Source organism: Pocillopora damicornis, chromosome 5 (assembly GCF_964200805.1).
Source record: "Pocillopora damicornis chromosome 5, jaPocDami1.2, whole genome shotgun sequence".
Lineage (NCBI taxonomy): Eukaryota > Metazoa > Cnidaria > Anthozoa > Scleractinia > Pocilloporidae > Pocillopora > Pocillopora damicornis.
The window spans coordinates 6650028-6663144 of NC_142674.1; the positions used below are offsets into that span (position 1 = coordinate 6650028).

At 37.0% G+C, this 13117-nt stretch overlaps 1 protein-coding gene across 12 annotated transcripts in view; it reads right to left on the minus strand.

The window, feature by feature from the left end:
- Positions 1–13117, minus strand: part of LOC113673276 (histamine H2 receptor) — a 21436-nt gene continuing 8319 nt past the window's right edge. For 6 of the 12 annotated variants that reach the window (XM_089206828.1, XM_089206823.1, XM_089206824.1 and 3 more), the window contains 2 exons: positions 12220–12303; positions 1–2138 (listed from right to left, as the gene is read on the minus strand). In XM_089206828.1, the coding sequence (XP_089062954.1) occupies positions 960–1931 (972 nt within the window). In that variant the 5' untranslated portion in view covers positions 1932–2138; positions 12220–12303 and the 3' untranslated portion in view covers positions 1–959. Of the gene's footprint in view, positions 2139–3539; positions 4737–6968; positions 7314–8890; positions 9317–9405; positions 9723–12219; positions 12304–12389; positions 12458–13117 lie in introns of those variants that run through there. The other 6 variants (XM_089206826.1, XM_089206831.1, XM_027189665.2 and 3 more) reach the window with 6 other exon arrangements.

Below are 13117 nucleotides of genomic sequence, written 5' to 3' on the forward strand. Positions count from 1 at the left end.
TATTTATATATTTTTTCTTTTTTTTTTTTCTTAGGTATATTTTAAATAGTACAGTAAACTTTTTTAGTAAGTTCCCACCCCTACTGGAAACCAGCTTTTTATAATATTGATGATAGGCTAGCGTGTTTAAATAAAGTTTAACTATCTATTATTTATCTATCTATCTATCTATCTATCTATTTGGTCCCTTATTCGTTCGTATTGCACAGCTGGACACTGAACATCGATTGCTGTCATCTTCCCCCCCCCCTTTCCATTCTCACCCCAATAACTACATTCTCATTGGTTTATGAGCAGTGCAAAGCACTTTCACAGATATTTTGCAAACCTTAAAGTCCCTCATAACTTTAGTTATTTCAAGCGTTCGAAACAGAACTCTATGTCGCAGTTCTAGTTAATCAATGATACCTATATGGTCCTATGCGATTCTGATCATTTAAGAAACTGAAAAAAAACAAAAAATTGTTTTTTTTCATATTCCAACTTACCCACTAAAACTACTTACTTTGTCTTAATATGTTAGGGCATATTTAAACAGTACTGGGTTTCTTAGAAATATATATTCATCAATGAACAAAGTATTAATGTCATGATGCGGTAAACCGCCACAAGCCGGCGTGTACAATACGCATTTTCCCGCCATCACTTGGCGTCGCCCTTTATCGATCTTTGAGTCTCTTATGTTCTAAATATAGCCACGTGGACCGGACTCGGTAAGGATCAAATCACACACGAATCTATAGGCGACGATAGAAAAACACGATAACAGGTTTGTTGTTAACCGCTCTCCCAAAATCGTGCGTGGATCGATAAAGAGGCAGTTAATCGTTTTTACAATGTTAATTGGAAATATTCAAATTTTCCACATCGAGTTTACAAAGAAACAAACAACAGTTTCTTGACTAACCAGAGTGTTCGCGGTGATGGGCTAATTTGGAAATAGTAAAGTAATACTGGATTTACAAATCTGTTCGACTACTAAGAGGAAATTGGTCGGTGCGGTTCTCGACAGTATCCGCCGCTAGCTTAGGAAACAAGTTATAAGCGATATGTCGAACTTTACTTTTAAGGTCTCTTTTCCTTAAAGTGTACGCAAGTGGGTTGAACATTGACGTACAGAGCCTAAGGTAATAGATAGCGAAAACAGTCATTGGATGTAAATTATCATTATGGGTCTGTTGCACGATTTCCAATATGAAATAAGGCAGCCAGAAGATGACGTACAGTGTGAGAAGGAGAACACATGTTAAAACAGCTCTCTGGCGCCTTCTTTGAAGCTTCCTCTCGCGTTTCTCAAACTCTGTAGGCAAATTCTCGCGTGCAATTCTCTGACACTGACTTCGAAGCAGCAACAGCATGTGGGTATCAAGTACACTCATGATAATGAGTGGAATCAGAAAAAATACGATGACGTTAAACAGAAATAGTGTAGTCTCCTTCTGGTGCATAGGTTCCAGGTCCTCTGGGGCCGTTTCTATATTGAGGTTCCAAGTCCATGAAAGTCGAACCAAAGAGGTGAGACTGAGAAACCACGTAATGCCAAGGACGATCAAAACTCTTTTACGATGGACGATATCGCGGTAGCGTAACGCCCATACGATATAGATGTAACGATCGCAGGTCATCACAGTGATGTGAAGCACGGTGGAGAGGGCCATGAATGTGAAAAAAGTATATGAGCTTATACAAATGGGAGATATATAAGTATAGGTACATGCCAAGAGGAGTGGAATTCCAACCAGACCTACCAAGAAGTCTGATACAGCTAAACTGGCCAAGATGATGTTGCTTGGCGTTCGTAAGGACGAATACGAGGCAATAAGAAAAATGACACCGCCATTAATCGGTAAAATAAACACCATTAAAACTAAAGCAGGAACTGTTTGAGGCGAAAAGGCAAAAGGGCTGTCATCTGTAGAATTTGACGACATCGTATTTCTGATCGTTCTCGAAATCACCTGCGTGGTGAAGATTTTATCCCCGTGATGAATACTCCTTTCTTTTCAAATAAAGTGTGCTTGGTTTTCTGTTACAAGCGTATATTGATTCAAGTAGAACTGAGAGCTTATTTGGGCCTTTGATTCGAGAAGACAGTTTGGTGAAGGCCCTCTTTCTTTGGACGTCTGTCGTGATTGTATCTGTGAACAAATCAAACACAAAAAATCAATTCAATTCTCCATTCGCTCAATCTGATGAAAAAAAAAATGAAAAGACTCTGTGATGTTGCCTTTCTGAAATATGTGTTGGTTCAGCTGCTTCTCTGGGCCTGATGTAATTTGCATGATATCTATCTATCCATCAAGATTTGATCTCCTTTTTAGGTTCGAGCCTTCAATCAAAATATATTTTTTGAATAATGAAAAATAATGATTAAAAGAAACAGTGCAGTTATATCAAAGATATTAATTTGTTAATCATCCAGTGGAATAGAATGCTTGCTGAGAACAATTTCGTCTTTTTTTCTCCGTTTATTACTTGCAAATTACTGTTTAACTCCAATTTTCTTTCTTAGGTCAACATTTGCAGATAATTGGTTGGACATGAATTATTTCTCTCCCTTTGAAAAATCCAAGATATATTTTCCATAGTGTTGGGCAGACATGTAATGAATGTTTAATCGGTTTACAAAATAGCAGATAAGTTAATGGCAGAGTTGCTTAAACCGCAATTTAACCTGCTCACTAATTTTTTTACTCTTAAAACATCTCCACAGATTCAGTATATTTTGAGTTTGCTGACTTTTAACTAGACACGTGACTCTCGACCGGTGTATGACAAATGAAGCTCCCATATGTCCCTTTCTATTCTTAGCAAAAGTACCTTTCCGGGCTAAAGGTTTTGCAAAGATCTGCAGTGTTTACTTCAATTAATTTTCTTTTCTTTAACTTGGAAACAATGGAAAATTCTTTTCATTTCTCAGATAACGTTAATCTGTTGAGTAAATTTCTATGATATTTATTTATACTTCTACACGACATCGGGCCAATTTGTGATCTGAATCAGCGTAAAGATTTACGCATTTTTCGGTTTGTTTTCATACTTTTCTATGAACTGAAAAATCGACGCGCACGACTGTGTTTCAATGAAAAAAAATTGTGTCTGTGAGAAGTGTCCAATTACCAGTTCGGTGTTTTACCGTTTCTAAGCTGCAGGCCTTAAGAATTCATTGGGTGCGTAGATGTGTTTACTTCGATCTACTAAGTACGATATAAATTTGTTATGATTTGGTCATAGACGACCATGGTTCAAAATCACTTTGGTGAATACAAAGCGTCAGGCTGTAGACGGATCCTCCTTTTTTCCGTCGATGCAATAAAGATAAAACATATTGTGGTGTAAAAGAATTAAAACACTGAGTGATCAAAGCCAAATAAATGCCTTGAAGCTAGGATAAAATATTAAGATCTTTCTCAAGACTATTATTTCTAGTCGCAATTAAGATAAAAAAAGAAATTGTTCCCAGCTTATTTCATGCAAATATCGATTGAAATTTGATACTCAAGTTTTCGTCACTGCAATTACAAGTAAGTTTCACCAACCTTATTCTCTATCGTTAAAAGCCAAAATTTAATATGCACAGGCCGCCTCCTCAAGAGAACTAAGCTTGCCTCTGGCACAGCGCTCTTATAATTTCGAGTTGAATTGCGATTGTAAATATCAGTTATTCCCTGCTGACAACTTTTGGTAATTGTAGGATCCAATTATCTCTTTAGAAAGTTTCCGTTTTCGATATATACAGCGCTGAATGCCTCTTTAGATCTGTTTAATTATTATTATGATTTTACGCAAAAATAGAATGATTTATAACGAGAAAAAATGCAAATAAGTATGACCTATCGTTTTTCCTTTCTTACGCAAAATGATCGGTTATGTTCTGTGAGCTTTATGGGTCAAATATTGCAATAGTTTTGTCGTGTTTTTGTTTCATCTGAAAACAAAAAAAAAAGAAAAAAGAAAAAAAAGACAGAAAAGAAAAACCATAAAAACAAAAAAGCATAGTAGTAATAATAGTTACTGTAAGGCTCAAAAAAAAAAATTTAAATATTCACAACCAAAATTTCTTGTAATCAGATCCAAGTCGTTCGTATGCAAAATATGGCCGAAGGTCAAAAATTGTTCTAAACAAGGCAGGCAAAATTACAGCGCTAGAATGTCTTTGGCCTGATTAAGCCCTCTATGGAAAAATAATTTGGTTCCATGTCCGTTGTAAACGCAGTATGAAGTTACGCGCAATTTTTGTTTTTCAAGCATTCTTATTTATTTTGTTAACAAGACCAGCATTTATTCTATTCATTGTCTATACTTAAAAGGCAAATGTCGTCGATTAAAGCAGAGAAATTTTCCTGTAATTGCAGCGGCAATAACATTTGGTATTTTGTACCATTGATACGACTTTCTTTTACAAAACTTTCGAACCTCCGCGCTTATTCATCCAATCAATGAGGAAATAAGAAATATTTAACAACGTTGCATACTTTTTAATTCAAACTTGAGAACATTTGGTAGTTTATCACGTTTTTTTCCAAGCGCCAGGCTGAATTAATGAAAAAAAGGAAGACTAAATTGAAAACCGCGTTATAGAATCAGGCTAATATTGGTTCACTAGGTTTATCTAATAAATGCAATGAATAATTTCCTCTACCTAAGGTGTATGCTTTGCCAAAATAATAATAGCTCCAAGAAAAATAATACGCCTGCAAACGGTATTGTGTCTCTTTAGTGTGTCTAAACATCAAATTGTGATGAAAACAATTTAGGAAAAGTTTACGCCAACTAGAAACAGCTGTATTCTTCAATCAAATAGAAAATTCTCGTAATTTTTAATTTGCATTTGTACTGTCCCTCTTGGCCTTTCACGGAGAACTATATCCTCGTCTAGTTCTTTTCTAATTTTATCAGGAAATTTCCTATTTTTGGAATGTGAGCTTGCACTACCGCTTTTCATATTTGAGATCGGAGATGGGATGGTATCACATGGAGCGAACCTTATTCGTCGTGACGGTCTGCGAGGGAGAGATCAATTATCTGCGCAAAAATATATTTTAAAAATTGACTTAATAGACGCCCTTCAAGTCTTTGCCATCAAAACGGTACTTTCACAGCCAGCTGTCTATGAATCTCATTGTCAAGCTTTCCCTCGGAGGTAGTGTATCACGCAAATTTAGTAGATGCAAGGATGACCTCACACATAGCAGTAATTCTTAGATTATCACTGAGTAACTCTTGTTTTCATCATACGCTGTAAGAACATTATCTTTGAATCAAACAACGGTGTTTCGCAGGGGAAATAAATATGACAGATACGCAATGCAGTAATTCTAAAAATAAACTATATTTGATGTCTCATAGAAATGACTATCACATTTTGAATTAGAAATGAGTGTGTCTCCAGGCTTATTGCAAGTATATTATGCTACACTTCAACTGACCTGAAGACTTAGTTTGTTAGCGTTCTACCAACATTTATACAGTGATTTGATGTTCAAATAAATAAATAGAATGAGAGATGTTTAGAGTAATGCTTCCCGGTGAAACCAGCCGTCGACAGAATTTCATCATCCGGTCAATTTATCGGCGGTAAATGCAACAATTATTTTTAATATAGAAGTGATCTTCGAGAAATTTCAGGGACCGAACCTTTTTTTTCTTATAGCTGAACGCTTCAGAGGAAAAGAATAATGTCTCTCTTCTAAACAGGCGATGAAATAAATATCAACGTGATTATTCAAATGTGAAGATCTTCATCGAATGAGACATATTTTTTCTTAATGGCAGAAGTTAAGCTGTTTGCCTGACATGAAGATGAAATCAAGATCTACATGATTATTTAAATTTGAACATTTCGTTCGCCGAGGTAAATTTGTTCTTAATGGCAGAGGGTTAGCTGTTTGCTTGACAACAAACACTTTCGATAATTAATCTCTTGATTATCATTTAAAATGTTTGCGTATTTGTAGCCCTGTCTATCCGTCTAAGAGAGCCGATAACGGACAAAACAAGATTAAAAAGAAAAAACGAAGCTAAACAAAACAAAACGAACAATCATACAAAGATGATAATAGCCAAATCATAAGAGGAAGGCTTGATGCTCCGTGCGCGTAAGGTAAGGATTCCGTAGCTTCGAAGTATACGCAAATCACACCACATTTTGAATTAGAAATGACTGTGTCTCCAGGCTAACTGCAAGGAGTTACACTACTCTACACTACACTTCACCTGACCAGAAGACTTAGTCTGTTAGCGTTCTAACAAGATTCATACAGTAATTTGATGTTCAAATAAATAAATAGAATGAGAGATGTTTAGAGTGATGCTTTCCAGTGAAACCAGCCGTCGACAGAATTTCATCATCCGGTCAATTCATTGGCGGTAAGTGCAACAGAAAACAATTTGAAAACGGAGCTTTTCGAAAACGCTATGACTAAATGCATGGCAACTGGACACGGTCCCAAGAAGACTAAGTGCCCGGCAGTCAGAATTTTTCAGTGTGAAATGATCTTTGAGAAATTTCAGGGACCGAACCTCTTTTTTCTTATAGCTGTACGCTTCAGAGGGAAGGAAAAAAGTCTCTCTTCGAAACAGGCGATGAAATAAATATCAACGTGATTATTCAAATGTGAAGATCTTCAACACACACTTTTGATAATTTATCTCGTGATTATCATTTAAAATGTTTGCGTATTTGTAGCCCTGTCTATCTGTCTAAGAGAGCCGATAACAGACAAAACAAGATTAAATAGAAAAAACGAAGCTAAACAAAACAAAACGAACAATCATACAAAGATAATAATAGCTCAATCATTAGAGGAAGGCTTGGTGCTCCGTGCGCGTAAGGTAAGGATTCCGTAGCTTCGAAGTATACACAAATCCGGTTCATGAACAGACTTGTTAAATTTCAAAACTGAGTGTTAACAACCAGTGCTGAAAAGCATCGCAAGTCCTGCTTACATAGGCAATGTTCTAAATACCTGTTGATTGTGTTGCGTCGACAACAAATATTCCAGACTAAAACGGGAACAAATGATTGTTGTAGGCGGATTTGGGAAGGAAAATCTAAAAGGGCGTTCCTTTGACAGGATCCGGATTAAGAATTGTGATCCAAGATCACAAAGATCACGGTACATCAAAGGAACGGAGCATTAGTTCATCGGATCAATTACCATGATGGTAATATATAATACATAATAATGGACAGCAGGCGCGAAATTGTAGAGTGCGTCAGCGGAATCGCGCGCTAAATTTAAAAACGAAAAAAAAAATGGCAGTCGCGTATAAAGCAGCTGTTGTTTCGTTAATAGAGGAACTTTCAGATGATTCCATAGTAAAAGAGGCAAGTAGTTGTGAAGATGAAGAATTTCTATTGTTCTTTTGATAAGGGAGAGGCAGAACCATGTCCGCATTGAGAATTATTTCGAACGTATTAAACCCTTTAAAGATTTTTGAAGTCATTTTCGAATTTCAAGAACTACAGTCAGCCGTCTGGAACACCTGTTACTTACTTGCCCAGGTCTGCCTCATGGACAAAGGAATGGGGGAAGACATACCATTGACTTACAGAAGCAAGTATTGATTACGATATGGATACTTGGGAACCCTGAATGCCTGCGATCAGTGGCCGATCTCGTGATTTAACATTACAAAATTGAGTGTATTTCGTGTTTATCACAGAATTTGTGAAGCGATTGCCAACAATCTTTCCGGTCATATTAGGTACCTACCTGTTTGAAATTGAGCACCGCTGGGCAAAATGATAAATTTCAGATCCTTCGCCCAAAGGAACGGGTTGGATCAATGATCCAATAATCCGTCTTCAAATCGCGCAGATCAGTGATCCGATAAAACCCTGTCCAGAGTGGATTTGATAAATCACTGATCTGAAAATGGATTTGGTCGAAAGGAACGCCACAGATCAGAAATCCTGATCCAGATTATCCCAAAGGAACGCACCATAAGTCTGAAGACACTTTTCTTATTTTTATCTTTTCAGTGACATTGGTTGTCTTGGAGAACCCGTTTATGAGGTTCTCGACGAGGCGATGGCTTTTTACGGCTAACGGTTGAAATTTTGGCCATTTTGCGGCTAACGCTTCATTTCTTGCCATTATGATTAGATTAAAAAATTTTACGGTTAACTTTTCTTATGACCAACGGTTGAAATTCGTCAAATTTTGCGGCAAACGGCTCAATGTTTTCGCTGTTTAAAAGCTAACGGTTAACCCCATTCAGACCCTCTGTTAACCGGTGATTTGTTGCATCATACCTGTTTTATTACGTTATCTACCGTGTAAATTTCCTCACGGGGCAACTTACTAACATCTGAGTTCTTGATGGATGAGCTCACAAATGCATACAAGCTGCGTATGAATTAGTCCTAGATGACAGTAAAATAAATTTTTCTTTCATTTTCTACCATATTCTCCGCCGAAAAACGACATTGATAAATAAATAACAGGTATTATCTTCACCCGGGTTATTTAGCCGGGGGCAGGAGAATTATCGTATCTTGTTGGCTCAATCTAAATCTCTTACGAATGTCTGGAGCGGAAGGAAACAATAAATTGCGGAGCGGATTTTTTTTCCTAAGGAAGCAAAGCAGGAGTTAACGATTACAAATCGTAAGAGGCTAAGTAGACCAAGTGCTGTTGAATAGCTTTCAGCATGATAACTCAAAGGGCATCAACACCCTCGCAGAACTTAATTTCAGTTCCGCTGCAACTTCTAATCAGCGTTTGTTTGTTTTCTATGCTACTTTTGTGGTAACATCGTGTTTTTTTTCCTGGCTGTTTTTAATACGTTACATTACATTTTGGTATCATTAGGTATTATGCATTAAATGGACGCATATGGTTAGTACTTTCGTGGTTTTCCTATATGAATAATCATATCATACCTGAAGAGGGCTCTAAGTTCCTTCTAACTTGCTGTTATTTCGATTAAGCCTTACTTCGTCGAACACCGGCGTGATGTTGCGCTGCTATGTTCACTGTTTGACGATTTGCAACTTAAAGTCTGTTCTAATGAGACGGATCAATGCGTTCTTTTCTTCGCCGAGTTCTACTCGGGATTGCATTCGAGAATATAATCTCGTTCTGCGGTTTTCCCATATCCCAAACCGAAACGAACGTTAACTTCTAATAGCCTTTAAGAACTTCCTATTGTTTGATTTTCAAAGATAATACATACCGCATTTGGAGTATCAAACAGGCTTTCCTTATGTAATTGTTTTGAAACTGGTTAGTATGAAACGTGCGCCTTCGCCTAAAAAAGGAAGCACTACGGCGTTTCTGTCACTTAACAACCATAACGGGCTGAACCGCATGAAAACGAGATTAGGAAACCTTCTGGCAATGTTAAGATAATTCTATAAATAAGTACAATACTCTCGAATACATGATTACCGCTCACCGCGCTTTCCTCGGTTTTCGTTTTTCCTACAGGTGATCAGGTCCTGGAGATCATTTGGGACGGCCTATTTCATCCAATGTTGTCGAGAGCTTCCATCGTCAAATTTTCAGTTTAGAAATCATAAATCTTCTTTTCCTAACGTTTCGTGAGTGGTCATTTTATTCTAAATTAGCCACTAGCTTATCTTGCGCCTCACCTTGATGGGATCTAGCGTTTTTATCCTTTTGATGGAAAACCCGTTGAGATGATTTTGAGGCCGTGCGCTAATACAGAGAATTACAAACAACGTAAACAGTTGGAATCTCGGTTAAAAGGTCTGAGGATTGGCCATAGAAGCATGCATATGTCGCTAAATTTCTTTTTCTTCATCAATCTTCCATGGAAGTGTCATTTTGCCCCAACCCTAACCGTTTACCCCCCACTTCCCATTTCCCCACGTAATGTGCTTTGATGTTCCGACAACCTCTGCACCCCAGAGTACGTAAGAAGCATTAAAGGGTCCGTCAAGTGTGGTGTGATCTATAATAATAAGGAATGTCCATCTCCATTATTTCTTTTCACAAATAAAACCTACAGCTTCGTTTCTCATCTTGAAAATATTCGTGGGTCGATTTCCTCTCCATAAGCAGGCCAGTGTTCTGAGTATTTACAGGCTTCATGCTAGACGTAACTTTCTTCAACATTCCCTACCCACCCTACCCCTCTTCATCGAAGAAAACAGTACAAAGGTTTAATATGCCGAGGATGTAGGACGCATTGATGAACCATCACGAATTTAAAAAAAAAAATCACGGTTGAAAGGTATTAATATTTAATTCAATTCGATAAATGAGGTATAGTATTGTTCGCTCATAACGCAACAGTTTCTCCCCATATCAAGTGAATTTTAAGACAGCTTAATGTCCGAGATGTTGACAAGGTCAAGGTGTTGAAGTAATTAAGGTTATCAGTACAATCTTGTTTATCTGGGATGAACTTCTCGAGTGACTCAGCATAATTTATTCAACATGAACTAATTTACTTGGTCAATCAGAGTCAGGCAAACCTTTTGAATCACTTTTTGGTTCAATCTCGGTTTGTTACAGCTCTCTTCATAAAAGCTATCGACGAATATGAAAGAAAGAATTCCGTTCCTGTAGAGAAACTGTAAAAAAACTGGTATACCTTTTTGTGTTTGTCCTGTAAATGCTATTTTGAAAGCATCCGAGATAAGAATTTAAAGAAATGGGACCACTAAGTCTTAATGTCGTTAATTTAACCTACTGCGTGTAGGTTCCACGAAACATTCAAACCTGTTCTTCTTTTTGTAATGCAATCTTATTTACGAAAGCTATTTCTTGCAGCACGCGTTGAATGTCCCACTAAATTTCTTCGGAAAGACAAAACCACATTTAAAAGTAACGAATCACAATTTCTCTTCCGTGACTATGGCTAATGATTTAATGAAATTATGACACCAGGGAAACAGGCAGGAATCTTGTTTGCTTTCAGGTAAATTGCAGCAAGCTAAATCAGACGTATACATTTTTCTTATAGTAACAAGCCTCGTTTCAGTTAATTGCCTCACACCAGGAGCAAAAAATATTGTCGTGTAAATTTCACTTACAACCAAACACATCTTGAAAAAATACACGAACTTCCCTCTTAGCAGAGTTGACAGGCGATGTGTGAACAGATGTGTGGATTTTTCGTGTCCAAGGCCAAGTTGTCATGAAGTGATAAATAATGCACGATTCACATAAACGAGACACTGACATTTATGCATCACTGACTTTGGTGTAAGTAATATCTTCATCTACTGATACATGTTAAGTTCTTATACTGTAAATCTTAATTATTAGAAAGCACGGAATAAAGTGACGTTTCGGTATAAAGTTGTTATTTAAAAAACAAGACCTCCAATTCAGCTTGAATGAAATTTAATCATAACTTGATTTTTTGCCAAAGCAAATATTTGATGATATATCGAGCGGTTTTAAGCAGATATTGGTGCATGTATATTATAAATATTTTTTATGTCTAAACATACATTTTTACTTCTACGCGATGAAGAAATTCGAGCTTAGTAAGTGTGGCAACGCGGGCAGAGTAAGTAAGTAAGTAAGTCCAATTTAGAACTAGTTTACGATTTCTGGGTTCCTCGATATACTTAACATTCCTTACTTCAACTGTACACGGGAAAGGAAGCAATACCCGGCCAAGAAAATTGGAACAGGCAAAGAAAAACTTCGAATGGACGATCTAGAAAGTGTGTTGTGTTCTAGTTGATTCTCAAAGGTCTTTCTTTCTATGATATAGCCTTTCCTTCTAGAAACTGTGTACGGCTTCATTGGCACGTCATGAAAGAGAAACCCCATATGCATCTTTGCAATTTCGAAAAAATGGTAATCATTTCGTTGTTACAATGCCGTAAAGAAATATCACGTTTTTGTTGTTGTTGCTGTTGCCACATCTTCATTGTCTTAACGCTACTTGAACTTGCTCTTGTCAAATAGTTCGGACTTACCTGTAACATAATTTTATTACCATTTTTTGTAATAATCTTTGAAAGCCAGAACTTGACTTGTGCTGAACTGGAAAATCTCAGAAGTTTTATCCCTCTCCCTAATCGCCTTTGCATAATTTGCATAGCTGATGTAAAGATAGGTTGGTGTTCAAGATCCTGCGGACGCTGTACTAATCGTTTTGAGACATCCTTATACTCCTACGTTAACTAACCAATGTTATAATTTTTTTGAGTTCTACGAAAACCTCACTTCAAGCCTTCTACGATTTTTTCAAAGCGCGGTAAGGTATATGAAAGATTTTTCGTACCTTTTACTCTCCAGCTTTTGAGTTTCTCTTCAATCTTCTTCACGAATCTTCTTCACGGATATAATTCGTTTGCCCAGATCCGATCTTTTAAAGAAAACGAGAAAGCTACATAAATATTTTAAAAATATCCCTAAAATGTTCCAGCAACGACAAATTTAATGCTAACCCACCTACTAACCAGCTTCACTTAATCTTTTTTTTCGACAAAACTTCAAAACACCGAGGTTATCATAATACAGCAGGTGACCGAAACAGTCATTTGTAAATTCCCTTGATATTAATCTCTCTAAAAGCTATTTGCATTGTTCATTTGAACACTATATCAAATCCATTAAGGCATTTTTTGAACCCGAGGGCCATTTTGAGTTTCCAAGTCACGGATCCATATGTAACTTATATTGTACGCAATAATTTATATTTTATAGAAGGAAAAATACTTTGACATCTTGTGGCCGTGTATGTGTCGGCGTTTTCGCCAAATTATGTGCGTAATCCAGACAAAATGGCGTCATTCTTGCTAGAAATTGACGAACTTGGCCTCTGCCTGAACAAACGTTTTTCTTCTTTCCGAACCAATTACGTGAAAAGGCTGTTACCGATTGAAGAATAAACTCATCATTCTTTCATAAAACGGGAAATAGGTTTTGGCCTTAAATACGATGGTTATCTTTGCCATGAAATCGTCACCATTAAACACCTGTCAAAATCTGCGAAGCCATATCCGTTAAGATTCTCAACATTTAATTTGTGCGAGATTCTATTTACTGCAAGGAGGACGGGACAAATATCGTCGTTTGTATTTCATCCGAAGAATGAAACCATTAGCCGGAGCTAGCTAATGTTTTGCACATGCTCAAGTTTTAGTTTTCTGCAGGTATAAGCAATATCAAATGCGTCC